Raw genomic sequence first — 21,044 nt, 5'->3', positions numbered from 1 at the left:
GAAAACTGCATTTTATTTTTAAGATCTGTATTTTTAACAATCTAGCCAGTGCTGATCTTGAAAAAGAAATATTTTAATGATAAATTTACTGGGTGGGAAATATTGGCAAATGGTGAACTCTCAAATTATTATTATAATTGGCAACTCTGAGTCACTTGCATAGCTCTCTCCTCAAAGTACTGTACAAACAATCATTCCTCATCACAAGAGACATATAAAATTTGTAACAGCCAGTTGATTTTTGACCATTAATGCTAACTCTGATGAATTTCTGTGTAGTGGAGGTTTAACTGGTGTTCTGAAGGTTACCCATTTTTGAGAGTTTCATAGCCGATGAGATGAAAGACAAGATAAAAATAAAGTGAAATAAGAATTCACCAAAAAATGAGAATGTCAAAAATTAAGGGCTGAGGAAAAGAATGCAAAATAACTGATGTTTGATTTTCCTCTTTCTGCAAGATTGTATTCTATTTTAAAACTAGGTAGTTCAATTAGTGAGCTACTGTTTTGACACCATAACTGCAGTACCTCTAACATAATGGTGAATTACCACAGCTGCCTCAATCTGATTTAAGGCTTTATAAACATAAAATAGTAATCAAATTGTTACTTTCCTAAAAAGTTAGAACATGACTGTGTCTGAAAGCTATGAAGAGTTTTAAGAAGCGAGAACAGCATTCTTCATCGGCTTTAAGTGTTCCATGTTGGATCTAGGCTCGATTTTATCACAGTTACTATACACACAGTTATGTCAGAAGCACACCTTTGGTACGGCCATATCTTCATCCATATTTGCTTTTCCTATGCTCTCACTAAACTCAATTTTTAATTTTGTTATGTTTCTCCAGAGAACATTTGTCTCTTAGTTTTTCATAAACTGTTGGTATCATTTTGATTTTTTTGCAGAATCTTTCTTGGCTGGTTTTAAATGACAGTCTTTCCTCTCTGCTCAGTACTTATGAAGCTTCAACAGCATGTTACCTCTCCAGTAGTCTGTACAGGCATAGGTCCTTCCTAGTTCAACCTCATTAAAATTTCTCCACAGATTCACTTCCACTGGTTTCTCAAATGAAAATAAAATAGCTGTAATAACATTATGGCTTTTATTCTCTTAGTGAACCAAGTGCTAGGCAAAATTAAAATTCCTTAGGCAGGTCTGACACGGTCACACAAGGTCAGTAATACATCTGTATTATGGGCAGCGTGTATCACATCTCCAAGTCTGCAGTCAGGACTAAAAAGTATCAATGTTAAATTAAAAAACTGTAGGGTTTTATGTTTGGTTTGGTCTTTTCTAAAATAATCCTAGACCCTTTTCTCTTTCTCATTTAACCCTTATTCCCTGCTAATTTCATCATGTTCTTTTAAAAATATATATGCTCTGTTTTCCTCAAATGAAGTGGCCGAAGGCAAGGAGGAGGTGGTATCCTTGTTCTAGTGCTAAAACATAAAAGTCTGTACCTAGATTTGGATTCATCTCACCTAGTTCTAAGTGTAAACAGAGTAGGTGTTTGTAGCTGAGCTGGGCTTTCAACACTACTTTTAAGATCAGTGGAAAAAATAGGCACTTTCAGGATGTGATTCATCTGATATATTAAGCATCTAATTGAGACTCAGATGGATCATGTTTTCAACTTCATTGCTGACTTGATCTCAATTAACAGGAAGGTAGGCTGGCTATAGATGACACGATCTTAATTATCAGGAATGTAGGACAGCTGTAGATGAGTGAATTCAGACAGATGACTGCCATCCCTGCAAACTCGTGCATTTGAAATCATCAGTGACTGTAAGTGGTCTTTTGAAGGCCTACTCTTATTCTGAATTCTTTATGTATTTGGAAATAGGTTTTTGCACATTTTCTGGCTTTTTTTTTTTTTTCCATTGAAATAAAGATCAGCCTTTTTGATAACAGCCTTAGAAACTAACTGGCAGTCCTCACGTAGCGGGCAAAATGCTGGAACACATTGCGCAGAGAGGTGGTAGGTGCCCCATCCCTGGAAACATTCCTTTTTTTGCACCTGGGAAAGAACAACCCCATGTGCCAGCATAGGTTGGGGACTGAACTGCCAGAGAGCAGGCTGCCCGGGGAGGTTGTGGAATCTCCTTCCCTGGAGACTTCCAAAACTCGTCTGGACGCGTTCCTGTGTGACCTACTGTAGGTGATCCTGCTCTGGCAGGGGGGCTAGACTAGATCTTTTGAAGTCCCTTCCAACCCCTGACATTCTATATCTGTGATTCTGTGTGATTCAGGATCAGACTGGACAGGGCTCTGAGCAACCGGATCTAGTTGAACATGCTCCTGCCCATTGCAGGGGGATTGGACTAGATGAACTTTAAAGGCCCCTTCCAACCCAAACCACTCTATGATTGTGTGATTCTGTGGGCATCTGCTAGATACCTGACCTCTAGCTTTGGCCTAGCCAGCTTGGTGACTTCAGCGTTCTTTACATAGACAATGTGCATGTGATCAGGATCCTATAGGCTCATTCAAGTCTGCAGCCAGCTTTGTTTAGGACACAGACTATCCAGATACTTGTAGAAAATCAATCTCATGATGAAATGTCTGAACATAACTCCCTGGTCAGCCTACAAGAGCTGAAGGCATTGCGGTGTTTGTATAGGCGTTATAGACTAATGACAGTAGAGGATGTTCCGGCTTACCAGCAATACAGATATCCTACCAGCACTGATGTCCTCCATGCCCAAAGAAGACACAAATGCTGAAGACTTGGGTGTGGTGCACACATTCACTGTACCCTACCTTAGTGCCCGCAGTAATCCTCCAGCCTCTGAGTTCTTGCAGTGGCTAGTCTTTATAAATGCATAGATACTATCCCCTAAGAGCAGGCAGCAGGGCAGAATACAAATACCTTCTTTAACCTCGCAATTGAAGGCGTTTTGCCAAGCTGTGAGTGCTATTGGCCATGTTTCTGATGCTCAGCAGCCAGACGGAGTGTATGTATGGTGACACTGCACAGTGCTATTACAGTTTCTGTGGTAGTGGAGTTCCCACTCCGTAACAGTTCATTACTTGGTGGCAGAAGTTAGTGTGACTGTTTCTAGAGGGAGTTGACTGACCTTTTGAGGGCAGGTATAGGCATGTAGAAAGCTTTGCATTTCAATACCAGAGAGCATTGAATGGAGCAACTCTCCTATTGTGTGGGACTTACCGAGTGTCTAAGTCTGTACTCCAGAGCTACCTCTTCTGAAAGCGAGGAGAGAGCAGGATAGTGACCAGGATTCAGCGTGTCATGATCCAAACAAACAAGTGAGCGATTGATGGGGCTGAAGAAATGTGTGGCCTGTCACTCTCAGAACCAAGGCCCTGCCATTGAGGATGCTGAGGAAGATCACCTGCTCGGGGACTCCGTCTGTGTTAGTGATAGTAGCAGCTGAAAGCAGTGTACTGCTGGAGAGATGAGGTGGTGCAAAGGAGTGTGGCTTCCCTTACAGAGAATGGTGGAAAGTCATGGTTTGTGCAGTAAGTAAACCAATTTGCTTGTACTGAAAGAGCCTAGAATGGTTGCTGACGCTGAGTTTGTTCATGCTGGAGTACCATTGGGAGGCTATGGTGTGAGTTGAAGACAATCTAAGACAGTCTCTAAACAGTAGTTTCTGATGGATCGATTAGATTAAATCCCAAATTAACATCTGTTGCAGTGATCTGATCTAGAAATCACATCAGGTTTGTAGGTTTGTTGTGGACATTACGGTCTTTTTACTTTTCTCTACAAATTTATGTAGGATTGAAAAGAGGGTAGTCCATTGTCTTTACAAAGTTGTCCAGATGGAACTGGGGAATAACTATTCTCCTAAATTGAAAATTTCACAACGAGAAGACAATAAACTTGCAATGTTAAGGTATTATATATTATCTTGGCCAGGTTTTCTGTGGATTTTGGGTCGGCATTTCGCTTCTCTTCAAGTTTGAGGTTTGAGAAGTTCCTGGGAATAACATTCTACTATTTCTAGTCAAAGGAAATAAAAGTTTGTATGTTTGTGCATGAACTACGTTGACTCTTGCCTGCTCTGTAGCAGAATCCAATTACTATGAGTCAGAAAAGGAAAGCTAACAGAATGGATACATGTCTTGGGAGAGTTTTGAAGAAGGAATCAACAGTTCCCTAACAAAACTTTCTGGTTCACTCAGAAAAAAATAGACTTACTCTTTTGTTCAGAAACTCATTTCTTTTCAATTTTATAAAATATGGTGGCTATTTAAATTCACTGTGTCTGGGTCGTAACATATACGTCACTTCTGCCACTGTGAAGGGTCAGTGTCAGGGTATTAATCTGCAACTAAAACTGCAGCTTCTGTGCATGGTTTTAGTCCAATGTGAATGTTTCAGATTTTCTGATTTTGTGATGCCTGTGATTTTCCACTGGCTTTAGTTATATTAATCTGTGTGGTTTACATACTGCTAGGCTGTAGCCAAAGAATGCCAGAAGGTTCAGGAAATGGGGCAGGGAATTATTCCATAACTCAGTTATACTTGTCCATAACTCATCTCTTAACAAGTTGCAGCTTGTATGTTTTATAAACTAAAATGAAAAATTGGAACTAGTATTTAAACCAAAACAAAATGCAGCATTTAGAGGTTCACTAGCATAGAAACATTGCCTTGCTGAAGTATATTATACATATTATACTGCAATACTCAGTCTTTCACTAAGCTTTATTAAAATTTATTTGAATATTGAAGCACTTTCCAGTAGAAAATTACAGAACGATCTGTGATTTGAGAGAGTCAGTCAGGTTCAACAGAACATCCAAAAGTCACACAGGTGTAAATGAAAAATTCTGGTTCAGACTTTACTTGTTTTGGCATTCTTGTGTATGAAAATGGCAATATTTTAATAAAATTTTGGGCTGGGATTACATCTAAACAATGTTTTTGTTTAGGAGTTTTTTATTCCATTAAAGGATTTTAATTAAATAATTACTGGCATAACAATTTGACCTACCATAATTTGACCTACTTTCATTTGGATATCACATAAAACTATTTTGTTTGTTCAATAATTAAAAAATATACAGCGGTTTGGTATGATCAGTCTTAATTTTGTCGAGTATGTTGTAATTGCCATTCAAATTATGTATACTCAAAATCAAAAGTACAATATTATTGTATCTAAGAATGACAAAACTGCCCACAAACAGCAGTTTTCTTTCTTGTTCATTATTCAGTCTTAGGCTTATCACCACAGACATGCAAATTAAGATATTTATCCAGGACTTACTTAATACAGTAAATAAAATGAACTTTTACTATGGCAAAATAGATTTCAGACATAGATCTAAAGAGAAAAAAAAAATCCTTGACGTTGCCATGCAAAGTAAAACAATATTTCATCTTTGCTTGCATTCACTCTAAATACAAATCCAATTAATTAAAAACCCTCTAAATAGGTACCATTTTTATAGAGATGTTTGTGAGCCAAAAGCTATATAATTTTCATTTTATTTAATCTTGCTTTCTCTCAGGATACTCAAATGCACTAAGTGTTATCCTAATGTTTATATTTTTCCCCGCATTTATGCGCATTTCAGTACAAATTCAGCAACACGTTTGGAACCATCTTCATAGCCTTGTTAGTACTTTTACTACTTGTACGTCAGTAATGCTTTTGAGTTTCAGTTGAAAGTGGGGAACAAAGATACTGGGAAAAGGCACAAGGCCATTAGCAAACAGGATTTTTGCCAGAGGACTCAAGGAGCACTGGTATCCTGAGTCCAGGTAAAGTGCCGTTCTCAAAACTGTCCTTTCTGTAGCATCAGTTGTGACAATTCTAAACTCTGATACAGGTCTCTACTTTAGGGTGGTCATCTAGTCCAGCCCCCCTGCCAGAGCAGGATCACCTGCAGTAGGTCACACAGGAACGTGTCCAGGCGAGTTTTTAATGTCTCCAGAGAAAGAGACTCCTGGACAGCCTGTGCCAGGGCTCTGTCACCCTCACAGTGAAAAAGTTTTTTCTCATATTTTTGTGGAACCTCCTGTGCTCCAGCTTGCAGCCATTGCCCCTTGTCCTGTCATTGGACATCACTGAGAAGAGCCTGGCACCGTCCTCCTGACACTCACCCTTGACATATTTATAAACATTAATGAGGTCATCCCTCGGCCTTCTCTTCTCCAAACTAGAGAGACCCAGCTCCTTCAGCCCTTCCTCATAAGGGAGATGTTCCACTCCCTTCATTATCTTTGTGGCTCTGCGCTGGACTCTCTCCAGCAGTTCCCTGTCTCTCTTGAGCTGAGGGGCCCAGAACTGGACACAATATTCCAGATGTGGCCTCACCAGGGCAGAGTAGAGGGGCAGGAGGACCTCTCTTGACCTACTAGCTACTCCCCTTCTAATACACCCCAGGATGCCATTGGCCTTCTTGGCCACGAGGGCACAGTGCTGGCTCATGGGCATCCTGCTGGCCACCAGAACCCCCAGGTCCCTTTCCCCTACACTGCTCTCTGAGAAACCAGTCCCCAACCTATACTGGTACACAGGGGATGATAGTTTCAAAGTTTAAAGTTTTGGATTGGCCTGAAAGGATTTTAATCAGGATGGGATGTGTGATATTGAAAACTTAAACCTGTATATTTTAATATCAACTGTATATATGGTCTCTTATGGATCAATCATTTTTTATTAAGAGAAGGAAATTTCTATTTAAAACCATTTAAAATTTATGAAATGTCATGGTAATAAAAGTTCACAAAAAAAAAAGGAAAAAGAAAATGGAGCTAGAGGAGAATGCAGGACATCATTTACTCCATTTGCTTGCCTCCAAAACAGCATCAGTTTTTTGTGTGTCTTCTGGACAAATATTTATGTTGTGTTTCATTGTTAACACATATTTTTTCTGCAGTTCTGCAACCCAGCCATGGTCTTTGGCGTCTGCCAGTTCATCATTCCATTAAGCTCAGCTAGTACAAAACCATCTAAGTTATGAGTACCTACTGACCAGTTCTATGTCCTTAGGATAAGCAGAGCGTTTATTATGCTGTCATTGACATGATATGTACATTACTAGAACATAGTAAAGACTAATGCATAAAGAAGACTATTGGTGCTTTTAGATTTCTCGGCAGCAATCTGTTGAAAGCTTGCTGTCAACTGACAGGTTTTTTCCTCTTGATTATTATGGAAGTATCAAACAAAATGATGGTTTTTACTTGTGTGTGCCTTGGTAGTTATATCTTAGTTTGTGTCCTTTGATGCTTGTGTTACTCTTTTATTGTAATTCTCAGTTATTTGATCTCGTCCACTCTCTATGTGTGCTTCCTGAGTTTCAGCCAACCAAAGAGCTCATGGTTTTGCCTGATTAATCTATTTCTGCACTTTCTGTTCTTTATCCTCAGTGGAGATTTTTGCTTTTATACTCATGTAATTTTTTTAAAGGCACGAATGACTGTTCTGAGCTTCCTTTCTTTCATTCCTTCCCATTACATCATGTATTCTGGTTTCCTGAATATACAAAACAACAGTGGATTAATTTCCCACCTCCTGCTAGCTTTTATTTAATTACTGTTTGATATGGCCACTTAAAAATATTGTTGTACCTGTGCAACATCCTGGACAAGCAGCCTTCAAAGTGCCCAGACTTACGTTGGGAGTCAAGATGATTTGAGCTGCTTTAGGAGGTAATGGATGCAAAATAAGCACAAAGCCATCTTTGCAGTTCTTTTCACTGTAAAATTCATTTAACAAACTTAGAGAGAAGAAAGTGAAATGCTTAAGAATATTAAAAAATGCCCCTATAGCTAATTTAGTTTTTTTTCTTCCCACTGGAACTCTCTTTTGGTTTAAGAAGCCCTAGGCTGACTTTAAATACTAATTTTATGAAATATTAGCACCAGTAATTAAGTGAGTAGCTATTTTCTACCACTGCTGTAGTTGAGGAGCCACCATAACTCGAGATTATAATGCTTTGAGTTGGAGGAAACCTTTAAAGATCCTCTTGTTGCAACAGCTCTGCCATAGGCTGGGACATCTTTCACTAGAAATTTGAGCAGTGTGTGTCAGGCAGGCTGTATTTCAAGAAGTCTCTGCCAGAAAGGTGTCAGAAGGTATTTAGATACTTCAGAAGCAGTATCCAGCATTCCTTTAGGTCATAAGGAAGAATTTCTGAAGTCCCAAGGATTTTTAAATGGAGAAAGACAGGCCACTAAGCAGGCCAGTGAAAAGGTGGCCTAGAGCAGCCAGAAGTTTACACACCTACCATCTTGCTGTGCATCCAGAATGGACAAACTGATGTATGTAGTCCTGTCTGGAGGAACGTTGCCAAATAAAGATGCTTCTAGTAGGGTGGCAACCAAACCTGTGAAATTAGACACAAGGGTACCACGTTTATATACAATCCTATCATCATCTAAACCAGCTGCCTTTGTATACGTACATTAAAATTTTAACTAGATTAATCTGTGCATTATTGTATTATAAGAGTGGTCTGCCGAACGCCTTAAAAATAAAAGCGAAAGAAAGGCAGGCTTTGCAACACATTCTTTATAGTTCTGTAATTCTCAGTTGTGAGCTCTGAGTATCATAACAGAGACATTATACAAACATTGCACAGAAGATGTTTCACTGATAATGTTGCAGTGATGCTGTTTTATTTTAATTTAATTTGTGCATATATACATTATACCAACATGTAGGAAGAGAGGCACATTTTAAACTAAATCTGTGTTTAATTTCAAGCCTTAAAATTGATTGTTGATCTGCCAGTAGATTTTATTTTGCATCTAACATATCAGATTTCAAATGGTGCAAAAACATGATGCAGATTTTATATCAAGTTAATGGAGAAGTAACTATTTCCATGCATGTTAAAGCCTATGCTGTAAGTACTGCAAGACTTACTGTAATGTTAACTTCAAGAAACAAAAAAGTAATTGTTGAAACCATCAGTAATATTTCTTATTTTGTAGAACTGATGCTTCAGCACAGATGAAAAATATTTTATTGTGGTTTTACTTTAAAAACACTTGAAGTGGTGTGTGCATTTTTGAAGCCAAAATAATAACATGCATATATATATTTTATATATAGTTCTATTTTTATTTAATATAAGACTTAAAAGTTGTTTATTTTTTAAAAATCTGGTCCATATTAAATTTCATATGTCAACAATTATACATCTAAGATAAGCAAATTATGAATTATTATGTATAAGTGTAGATTCACTGCAGGAGAAGCGCTACTCGAAGAGACATCATTGTCAGGTTAGCAGTATACTTCTTCCATTTATGTAAAATAATAAAAAGACAGATTTTCTCTTTAAACACCTGTTGCAAAATTTTTATAAGGCAAAGTGAAGTAAATCTCAAAGTCTAAGCTGTGTGAGAAGACCACAAACTTCTAAAAGTTAGCCCTTTTGAGCTGCAGAATATTCTGTGCCATTTTGGAATCATATCGTGGATTTTCAGCAAATCATTTAGACTTCGATAAGTGTGGATAAACTGATTTCTCTAGGAGAACATTGCAGAAATTGTTAAAATACTTTATGCCCTAGAATGTCAAAATACACCAACATATGTTTTTAAGGCAAGATGCATTTCATTTTCTTCTAAGGTCAGGATGATAATGAAGATTAAAACAAGATAACCTGAAAAAATGCAGGAAATGTCATTTAGGGCGCTGTATGTTACAGAGATTAAAAATTACCTTTGTATTTAACCAGTTTTCTCTGAGGAAATTCTATGGATATCTATTCTCAGAGTTTAAGTAAAAATTATCCATGAAGCGCCATCCATATACACTTTATTGATTAATAGAAGTGTTTTGTCTGATATAAGTTCCTGAGCTAAAACATTATGAAGTATTTTTCTCATTCCTTTTTGGATATATTTTGTCATTCACAATTCCTTACTACATTTATGGTATCTGTTGAAGAGCATGTTAAAGACTTTTCTACTCTATTCGCCTTAATGTTTCTCTTTGCATTTAAGAAATATGCTACAAAAGTTGTGGTTTTGTCAAGATCCACTTATTTCATATTAGCAAATATTGCCCCGTTTTTCAATATTTTCCTCTGGAAAGGGTTGGCTCAAAGTGCTTTGCAGTTTGAAAACTGTCATGTGGAAGAGATGGGCTTGGGCAGCACAGCTGAGATCTGGATGGGAGCCAAAGCTTCCCTGGAATTCAGGGGCATGTGGAAGGTGGATACTGTGGTTTGATTTAGTAGGTGCTCTGAGTTGTAACTTCCCCATTAGCACCAGCTGGCGTTGCTTGGGCACTCCAGCTCCTGTTGCAGCTGCATGGTAGTTCAGCCCTCCAAATTTCTGTGCAGCTGGGCTCATCCCTGGTTTTGTTAATAGTGAATCTGTATTATAGGTTCAAAAGAATCCACTGTTATCATGAGGTTTAATTTTCTGCATACCACAGCCTGTATTCTTTGATCTTCCTCTTGCTTTTAGTGTAGTAACTGTAACTGAAATAGGGCTTATCTTTTAGAAAAGCATCCAGTCTTGGCTGAAAAAATTCCACTGCTGGAGAACTTATCACCACTCCTAAGTAGTTTCTTCCAACGGATAATTAACTGCACAGTGAAAAACTTACACTTTTCTCCTCATCTAATTTTCAGTACCTTTAACTTCAAATTGTCAAACCTCTGTGCTAGACTGCAGAGCGCTCTGTGATCGTGTTCCCATTTGTTTCTTCACTGTGAATAAATCCGACCTTAATTTACTTTAAATAAACTAAATAGTGCTTCTCATGCCTATCAATGCATCTATTTTCCAGGCTTACAATCATTTTTATTTCTCTTCTCTGAATCATCTCCATATGTTCACTTTCTTCCTAGAACTGTAACACGGAAAATTAGGTGCAGACTTTCAGTAGTATTTGTACAAGTACCTAAAAATAGAGAATACCTATATTTCTGTCCAGGACTTTCAATTGTACATCCCAAAATTCATCCTTTTAATCAAATGTTATCAACATCCCAAGTCTTTTTATATGCTCTAATTTCCAGGATAGAACTCTTAGATTGAGCTATATCCTGTTTTCGTTACTCTAAGGGTATGACCTGAAATATAGACTCAAAAGACAAGGTATCCCAATAACCTGACTGCAACAGGAGGGGAGACGCAGTGATCAGGGTGGATGTTTTCTGTGGCTAAAGCTCATCTGCCCTCCAAATGTCCTGACCTCTGATTTCCAAAATTGTGGGAAGCACAACTGAATAATTTACAGTGGTATGATACTCTGTTCATATTCTACCAAGGCAGGAGAAACCCAGGACCGTAAGTGAATGTCCAGGGTCAAGTAAGAACAGGGCAAACACACAACTGTCTAATACTCTCCAAGCCACCACCTGTTTTTAGCTGAAGGAGTTGAAAATTGAACGAGATATTTACGATTTTACTGACATTCAGTTAAAACTGTGACAGAATCCTTTCACAACTAGTTCCACTAGTCTGTTACGTCATTTGAAGAACCAACTCCCTTTATTTGTTTTTAACTTGAATTGTATTATACCTCATATTAAAAGAGATTATATTAAAAGAGTTTATATCTGTATTAAGAGACACAGGAGAGTCAATCCCTATCATGCTCAATGCCATCCCTGACATTGTAGATCAGTGTTGTATCCCTTCAGGCATCTCTCTTCTAGACTAAAAAGAACATTTAATTATCTTTGCTGCTCCTCTCTGAAAGTTTTCCAGTGCTGTAGTAAACTTCCTCAAGTGAGATTGTGGAACTCCATAAAGTTTTTAAGGTGTATGTGAACCATGGATTTATATTGTGGTATAGTGACAATCTCTGTTCACTATTCCAAATAAATCCTATTTTTCCTTTGGATTTTGATTGCAATCTACCCTAATATCAAGATATCATTTTGGATTTTTAATGGTCAGATAAAAAAAAGGCAATTTCATCTGTGGAGTTAGAATTGTTGCTTTAATGTACATAATTTCTCATTTTCTCATTTGCTCTGTTATTGCTCTCTTACTAAGTTCTTTAGTAGTTTGTCACAACTAGCCCTGGTCATAATATCATCAGCAAACTTTGTCACATAACTAGTCCTTCCATATTTTGGAGTTTATGTTGAATTGTATAACTTCAAGACAGATCCATGGAACATTCCTTTATTGAACCAACAGTTTGCTTTTGTCCTCAGTTTCCCATCCTTTAGTCATTCTTTTCAATCCATGCAGCGACCCTTCATCTTCTAATATAGTGGCTTAGTTTCTTTAAAAGCTATCAGGGAGGGATTTTGTCAAAACCTGAGCTAGGCTTAGCACCTAGATCGCCATTGCTGCAAGCTTGGTAAGTTTTGTAAGGTAGGACTCCTCATAACGGATCCATGGTGTCTCTAAGTATATCATATTGTTGCAAGAAAATCATATTTAGACAGATGTCTGCTAATTCTGTTCTTTATTACAGTCTACCAATTGATCCAGCACAGATATTTGCCTAAGAGGCCATGGATAACCTTTGAACTGTTTTCAGAGCTGACATCACATTTTTCATTTCCTAGGACATAACAGGGAATTTTGAAGCAGGATGATACGTGCCCCTCCTACCGAATCAACTATTTTACCCCGTGTCCTTTACAACTCAGTTGAATACTATCTAATAATGGCAATTTGTTATTGTTTACAATGTCAGCAGTGTTTTAATAAAAATTTTCTACAGCAACTTCAGTTTCAGAAAAATCCTCTGAAATGTCCACAGTAGAAGATTCTCATTGGAATCTCTTTGTCTCTTTGGTTTCTTTCAGAGTGAATAGTGATGCAAAGAATGCACATAGCTTCTCTGAAATGTCTGCATCTTCACTGTGTGTTCTTTTGCTATCTGCAAACCTCACAGTACTCGACTGCTTACTGTTCCATTCACAGCAAGTCATACTAGTAGTTTGTCACTTGTGCTATTCACTTTCAAATTAATCCTTATGCTATTTGCAGTATTGCCAGTACTTCAATTTCTTACTGTCTGCACTATTTAACACCATAGAATCCAAACAATCCAACATATTTCTTCTTTAGTAGTAGTTTTACTGGTACTAGTAGAAGAGATTTAAGTTTTATAGTAAATGCACTTCACACATTTCTCAATTATTTTATTTTAGTATGGTGATCCAACAGCTACTGTAATCGCATTGTGTGCTATGAGAGATTTAAATCTGGCTCAAGAAGCTTGTCAGCTGGCCATCAGAGACTTTGGGTGTCTTGATGTGTTAATTAATTTACTTGATACAGAAGAAATTAGATGTCAGGTAAGTAGCTTTGTTGAATAGAACAATTAATATGCTTTTTCAATTAGAATATTTTTTCAAAAATTTCAAAGTTAAGTAATAAAAGGAAATTGATTTCTTTTTTTTGTTGTCTTTCAGTTTTTTGTCTCTAATGATTCAATTTAAAAGATAAAATGTTTTAGATAATCCAGCCTTTTAAATATTTTTTCTGCTTATGTATACTTAGATAATAGTTAACTTCTGTTATCTTTCATTATTTAGATTGGTTCATTAAAAATCCTGAAGGAAATTAGTCAAAATACTATGATCAGACATGCAATTGAAGATCTTGGGGGATTAGAGCTCATGGTGAAAGTACTGGACTCTCCAGATCAAGATCTAAAATCTTTGGCAGCTGAAACGATTGCTAATGTTGCTAGATTTAAACAAGCACGAAGGACAGTACGGCAGCATGGAGGAATCAAGAGATTGGTAAGCAGACATGAAAATGTGTACCCTTATCATATGCATGTTTTTGTCCAAAAAATACATAATACATTGTATACAGGATTCTTGTGGTAGTATTTACCATAATTAAAAAGCAGTATAATATCAAACTTCCCTGTAGATAATTCAAAAATTGTGTTTTTTAGGTTGGACTGTTGGAATGTAATTCAGTGGGGTCAGCCAGTCTCTCACCATACCAAGCAAACGATACTGAGCTAGCACGCTGTGGAGCTTTGGCTCTCTGGAGCTGCAGCAAAAGCACCAAAAATAAAGAAGCAATCCGTAAAGCTGGCGGCATTCCGTTATTAGCTAGATGGCTCAGATGTTCCCATACAAACATCTTAATCCCAGTGGTGGGGACACTGCAAGAATGTGCCTCAGAGGTAAGTAAACAGTTATTTCTCACCATTAAAACCATTGGCTACTAAAAGGAGGCATTATGTTTGACTGTCACTTACACCAGGGCAGTGTGAGACCACACCTGGAATGCTGTGTCCAGTTTTGGGCTCCCCAGTTCAAGAGAGACAGAGACCTACTGGAGACAGTCCAGTGGGGAGCTACGAGGATGATCAAGGGACTTGAACGTCTCTCCTGTGAAGGGAGACTGAGAGACCTGGGGATGTTTAGCCTTGAAAGGAGACGGCTGGGAGGGGACCTTATTAACGTATAGAAATATCTGAGGGGTGGGTGTCAAGGGGAGCAAGACAACCTCTTTTCAAGTGATGCCCAGCAACAGAACAAGAAATAATGGGTTTAAGTTAGAACACGGGAAGTTCCACCTCAGCATGAGGAGAAACCTCTTTACTGTGAGGGTGACAGAGCCCTGGCACAGGCTGCTCAGGGAGGTTGTGGAGTCTCCTTTTCTGGAGACTGTCAAAACCCACCTGGACGTGTTCCTGTGTGACCTGCCCTATGTGATCCTGCTCTGGCAGGGGGTTGGACTAGATGATCTTTCGAGGTCCCTTCCAATACCTAGCATTCTGTGATTCTATGATTCTACGATTATCCCATCAGGAAGTAGATGCTTTATGTGATCCAAGTCTTCTTAAGAACATCACAAAATACATACAAAAAGAACATACAAAAATATACTTAAGTTCTCTTGGTAAATTTGAAACATGAGAGGCACAATTTTTCAAAAGATTTTGCATTATAAAACACTTCATATTTTCAAAATTAGGCTCTTGAAATACACAAGTTTATGCATGCTCCATGAAGCAGCAACCTGGCAGATTTTAGATTCAGTAGATCGGTATTGAGACAATGAAGTTTTTGAGGGTTCCTAATCTGGCCAGATTTGGAAATAACGCTAAATACATCTCTTACATAGATGTTTCCTCCCTTTTAAATAGTAGTCCCCTGTTAGAATGCCTGTGGGTTATAATTCGGAAGAAAAAATTACTACAAATTTGAATTCCAAAAACATATTTTTCTAGCCTTGTTCAAGGAACAGATCTGTTGTTTTGACTGCTGGCTCTTGATAAAGAAAGAAGGTACTTCTTGATTTTCCATTCTGAAGCAATGTTTCTTCCTTGGCTCTGAGCAGAGAGTCTGGATACCTTTCAGAATATTCTGAATTCTGTTTAAGCAGCGTGGCTGCAAAATAGGCATTGCAGCACCTGGTTTAACAAGTGATTTGAAAAGCACTGCAGGGCATTTATGTATTTGATTAGCTTTGAGAACATCAGTAGTATTTTCAAGGCAATGCAGATGACTTGGGCTTAAAATAAAGTACAAGGCTTCTCAATATCAAAGCCTAGAATTGTAGGATTGCATTATTCTTGTGGCTAGTGTTATTAAGTGTCGATATAGAGGATGTAAAAGATGCCGTTTATGTTTTTAGCCAAGTTACAGACTTGCAATAAGGACAGAAGGAATGATCGAGAACCTTGTGAAAAATCTGAGTAGCAAACATGAAGAGCTTCAGATGCAGTGTGCAAGAGCCATATTTAAGGTAATTGTAGTATTCTAATCAGTAGATCAGATTCGGGATTAGCCCTGTGTTTTCATGTCATTGTCAGTTTTAATATTTTAGTTGTACTATTTCTCTAATATGTAAGCTATTACTTCATAAAAATGTTGATGCTCTTTGGATAATTCTTATGAGCATATTTTAGCTGCATATTTAATATTGTAATTAAGTTCCTAGTTGCTCTTCTTATGTGGAAGCCTTAAATTGCACAGGTAACCAATGAAGGGAGGCAGGGCATATTGTGCAAAATGCTCATTTGTTTTTATGTTTGTTTCCTCACAAGGTGGACATTGTAACAGTAGAAGCCCTGTTGCATATGCAGTAGCCCTTTACTGTCAAACTCCTAGTGTGCTGTTAGCATATTCAGATACTTTAATAAAATATTTATGTTTTCTTCTGTATTACTTTTTACTAGTTACAACATAATACACCTAGCTTTTGAAGACAGGATTTTACAGATTTTGCATAATATATATATATTTATTTTTTTTATAGTGTGCAGAAGATAAAGAAACACGTGACCTGGTTAGACAGCATGGAGGTCTACAGCCACTATCTGTTCTGCTTGGTAACTCTGAAAACAAACAACTTCTAGCAGCTGTGACAGGAGCAATCTGGAAATGTGCAGTCAGTAGAGAAAATGTGTCAAAGTAAAAATTAAGTTTTACAAATATTCATTATATTGTCATGTTCTGATGTTATGGGCCTCTATTGTTTTTAAAATTGTTATGTCATGGTTCTCCAAAAACGTGCTTTATAATCAGTTGGGCTTTCAGCATAGGTTTTATAGTACTTAAAAAATTGCCACCTGACCTCATCACGACACAGGGGAGACTATGTTAAGTTCCTAGAATATTAAGAGTCAGTGGGGGCAATTGGTTTCTCTAAAGAATAATTAAGATATAGGACACTGAGACAGGAGGTGTACTAGCACATACTAAATGTTTGACATGTGGGCAAGTCATTGCTGCATGGTAGAGAGAATAGTTAGCAAACTTAGCTTTAAAGTTTTATGTCAAGAGAGGCAGAGAGCAAATGACCTCATTCTGGGGTAGATTTCTAATACACATTAGGTCCACCTACTTCAGAAATATACTGCAGTGTAGGATAATTAGTCTAAATGCCTCTCTACTTGACTACAGGAGGGGCTCAGAAAAGTGGCTTAGTCTGGACACCAGTCTAATTTAGTAGGATTAACTGATTAGAGTCTTACCAGAGGTACCTACAGTCTCTCAGTATCAGCATCCTGAGTGATCTGAGAATGTGACAGGAGCAGTTAGCACCCTCCACCTTTCATGGAATAGCTTAATGATTGAGAATATTCAACCCCCTCATCTAAAGTTCATTTATTAGATTCACGCACCTTACCTCAACGAAAAAAGCCTGCTCCACTGAAGTATGTGTTGAAGTTATGCTGCTCTGTACAGAGGAATGTAAGATTCACAGGCTGGAAGGAGTATCAGTAAAGTAACTTCTTACTGCAGCGCTGATTTTAGTGTACTTTGCTGGACAAGCAGATATGATATACAACTGCTGGATAAAAATCAAGGAATTCCAATAATAAGGGTTTACAGTCTGGCTTTTTACTGTCTTAAATGAGTCCCCAAACTGCTGGAATACAGAGCCATGGTCTTTACATACTTATTGCTGTCCTACTGCTTTTTGCATTCTTGATTGTACCATAACCTGGCTATTCAGAAGGAGGTATGCTGCTTTTCTGTGAGCTTTGGGTATCTGCACAGAGACAATGATGAGATGGACTGAATGGCTCTCTCTACACTAGTAAATTAAAAAGGGCCAAATCTGTCAGGGTTTGGGCACTGTGTTTTGATTTTCTGTACTGTTTTACTGCTAGCCCAGTCCCTTACACAGTTTGGCCTGTGCCAGCAAGTGCTGTCCCAGACAATGCCCAGACTCACCTTGGGAACAGCGCAGGCAACAGATTGTTTCCATTAGGCAGAATGGGTGAGGCCACCCTGAATTGTGAGGACAAGAGACTTTACCCACTTTACCCATATGGTTGCTCTGTTGTGCTTCTTGTCCCCAGCACTAGAGAATGAGCCCTCGCCTGTTTTATTTATTAGTACAGCTGTCGCAAATAATTCTGTCCAAATGCAAACAGACTTTTGCTGGGCTACTCGCGTATCTTTGGCAAGTGCTTGACGCTCCACAAAGGTTACTAGCCAGGCGCAGCTCCAACCTTGAGTTGAATTCGTATATTACGTAGTGCGGAAGGACTAAACCCTATCCAAACTCGAGATGGGAGGGTGCTACAGGACAGGTAGGGAGGACAATACGAAAACACGTTAAGTAGATCTGAAGGGATGAGCTTGAGTCTGGCATGAAGCTAGAACTAACAAAACCCTGCTGGTTTCTGCAGGGCCACTTAATTATCTTTGAACTTCTCTACATTATTTCCTACACCCCGAGTACATTGCTGACATGTGCTGACTCAGCAATGAGCTGATACAGGTGCCTGGGCCTGTCCAGCTGATCCTGGTTTTTGAGCAAGCAGCCGTACTGCTTCTGGACACAAGATGGCCCGAGGCAGCAGCTCTGTCCCAGTGTATCCTGCCCATTGCAGAGCCAGCTCACACGATTCCATCCGTGAAGCTGTTGATATGTGACACAGATAAAGTAACCAGAGAAAAACATTTTTTTAAATTATTTGCTTGTTTCACAGCTCTTTTTTCATTCTGCTCTTTTCTCTTGAAGAAAATTTATAGGGATACTTTCTAATTATAATGAACAAAGAGAGGAAGATTCCTCTTAAGCAAAGGCTTGAATGATGAAAAATGAAAGTTTCTCATTTCTCAAATACTTCAATTGTTACACTGATAAACCAGCTTGGAAAGATCAACTTTTACTGAAACAATTCTATTTCTGCTATCAAAATCTCAGAAATACTTTTTTTTTTGTATGAAGGAAAAGCCACATGTACAACAGATTCCTGGAAGATACAAGGTGTTTTGTAGCTCATGTAGGCACTTTCAGAAGCTAGGGACTATGGCAAAAGAACAAACAAGAACTCTGTACCCTCAGAGAATGATACAGAGAGGTGGAGGAAGGTCTGATAAAACAAGTAGTCTTAATATGTCAGGAAAAAGTACTGGAGGTTAGGATGCCACGTAACTTGCCAGTTTTCCAGTATGATTTCAGCTATTTGTAGATGTTGCACCAACAGGTCAAGTTGTAGAAAACCGTCAAACTACTCTGTAGATTCCTAGATAGCTAAATTAGAAAAAAGTATTAAAAATTTTAGAGCAAGAAATTATGCTTTATGTCACACTTTCAAAAACTGATTGGAGTGGGTTACCTGTATTGTGGTTTCTTCAACAATATAATTTACATAGAGAAATTAAATATTGTACTTCATTTATAATGATACTTTAATTATAAAAATAAAATTCTAACAGTAACATACTGAAAATAACAACTTTGGTTTTATTGCTCTCTTTTAGATTTCAGGAATATAAAGTTGTAGAAGCTTTGGTAGGACTGCTTCCTGAGCAGCCTGAAGAAGTCCTTGTAAATATTGTCGGAGCACTGGGAGAATGTTGCCAAGAGCCAGTAAATCAAAGTATTATCCGTGAATGTGGTGGAATACCACATCTAGTGAAGTTTCTTAGGGCACCTTATCAGGCACTACTTGTGAATGTCGCCAAAGCAGTGGGAGTTTGTGCGACAGAACCTGAAAATATGGTGTAAGCTATTCATATTCATAATATTTTAAATATTGAGAAAAAAAAAGTAATTCTGGCACAAATGTAGTAAATTCTAATCTCACTTAAAAGGGTGTTTTATGTTTTGTTTTCCACAGGGCTGTTGGTTAGTTACATCCTACTGTAAACTGTTCTATATATAAAAAGTAGTTCATTAAGGAAATATATAGACTGTAAAGCTTTTGCATTTTGGGGAGAATCAGTCCTAAACATTTAATAAGTTGATTTTTATTAAAGTTAAAATTCAAAATTAGACAGCACCTTTTTAAAGTGCTGTATGACAGGTACCTGTTTCGCCTTCCCCTGTTATATCTTTGTCAGATCATAAATAGCCTGAGCTAGAGAAAGTAATTCTAAAAGGAAATGTACACATTTACTGTCATGAAAAATAATTAGAAAATTTTTGAAGTAGAGTATTTTTTGTATTTTATCTGTTTTGTCCCTCTCCATTATTCTTTTTATGAACTTAGATTTTTCGGGGCCCCTTTCTCCCCTCTTATTCCTTTGCAAACCCAAAGAAAATGACTGTCTTTTTACTGAGAGAATTGCTGCTCTCTTTGATTCTGTGATGTAGATTTGTACAACTTGCAAAGATGTTTGAGTTTTGCGATGAAGTGTTCCAGCTAAATGTTGAAGTCGGCATTTACTGTGCTTACTGTTCCCTTACAGGGATATTTACCTCAAGATCCTCTGTATATTTCCTTCCTTACACATAAGGAAGGTCAGAAAGAGCATTTTATTAATCTCCTCCTGTTCTGATTTGCATAATTCACTTGGTATTCATATAGCAGTGCAGGGAATTCTTTTCCTGAATAGGGCTTTTGTTTTCATGCTTTGGCTGTCACCCAGTGGCAAAAGGCTAGATGGTACACAACTGTAAACATGGGTTGTATGAACAGTTAGCCATGTAGCACAGAAGTATAAATAAATGAAATCACTTTCACAACATACCTCACTAAATTTCAGCCTTCGGAGTAATGTACTAACCTAGCAGAATTAACACTGTAAGTCAACTGAGAAATTTAAATGCAAATAAGTATAAATTGCTATTTATGAAACCTCAGACATATGCCGGTGCTCAGGTCTGTCACTTGTAGTATCCAGTAGGGATAGCTTCATACTGAAATGTGGTCTGTATAAACACGACAAATAACACAAGTTGCTGCTAAAATTGTGGTAGAACAAAGCCCATCTTGTTTTTAAGAAGGGGAGAGTCGAGTACAGTTTGTTTGGGATAAAATTTCATAGAGTTTACAAAGAGTAGACAAAAGAATCAAACGTCCATATTCAAGTTTCTCAACTTTTGATTTTTTAAAAAAATATTTTAAAATATTAGCAATTAAGCAAGATCTTGGATCAAGAGTAGAATATGCTTTGCACTACACAAAAGCTGTTAAACAGAAATAATTATTGGTAGTAAGACTGTGACAGGTACCTGGTGTAATGGGCTGGTTAGACTTGTAGTACTAGAAGAGATAATGTTGCTGTCTTTTCCCAAGGTGTGATTCATCCAGGTGTGGATAATTTAGATACCAATCTGGCAAACAATGTTTAGTTAAAACATTGACACTGATGCAACTGTTCACATGTTTAAATGATTTGCTTGATAACTCAGTGCTCTGGTTCCTAAGAGCAGGATCCCCACCGTTCCTTCAAAAAAAAAAAAAAA

At 37.7% G+C, this 21,044-nt stretch overlaps 1 protein-coding gene across 1 annotated transcript in view; it reads left to right on the top strand.

Annotated features, from left to right (window-relative positions):
• ARMC4 (armadillo repeat containing 4) overlaps nucleotides 1-21,044 on the top strand; it is a gene marked incomplete at its 5' end in the record, with an annotated part of 80,851 nt that overhangs the window by 14,250 nt on the left and 45,557 nt on the right. Inside the window, 7 exons of the mRNA XM_009871421.1 lie at nucleotides 8,301-8,316; nucleotides 13,086-13,216; nucleotides 13,457-13,666; nucleotides 13,828-14,064; nucleotides 15,525-15,635; nucleotides 16,149-16,303; nucleotides 19,115-19,357. Of these exons, the coding sequence (XP_009869723.1) occupies nucleotides 8,301-8,316; nucleotides 13,086-13,216; nucleotides 13,457-13,666; nucleotides 13,828-14,064; nucleotides 15,525-15,635; nucleotides 16,149-16,303; nucleotides 19,115-19,357 (1,103 nt within the window). The remainder of the gene's footprint in view (nucleotides 1-8,300; nucleotides 8,317-13,085; nucleotides 13,217-13,456; nucleotides 13,667-13,827; nucleotides 14,065-15,524; nucleotides 15,636-16,148; nucleotides 16,304-19,114; nucleotides 19,358-21,044) is intronic.

The sequence above is a fragment of the Apaloderma vittatum genome, unplaced genomic scaffold (assembly GCF_000703405.1).
Source record: "Apaloderma vittatum isolate BGI_N311 unplaced genomic scaffold, ASM70340v1 scaffold20896, whole genome shotgun sequence".
In the NCBI taxonomy this organism is placed as follows: Eukaryota; Metazoa; Chordata; class Aves; order Trogoniformes; family Trogonidae; genus Apaloderma; species Apaloderma vittatum.
Note: the sequence above shows the minus strand (reverse complement) of the source record. Positions and strands in the feature narration are given on the sequence as shown.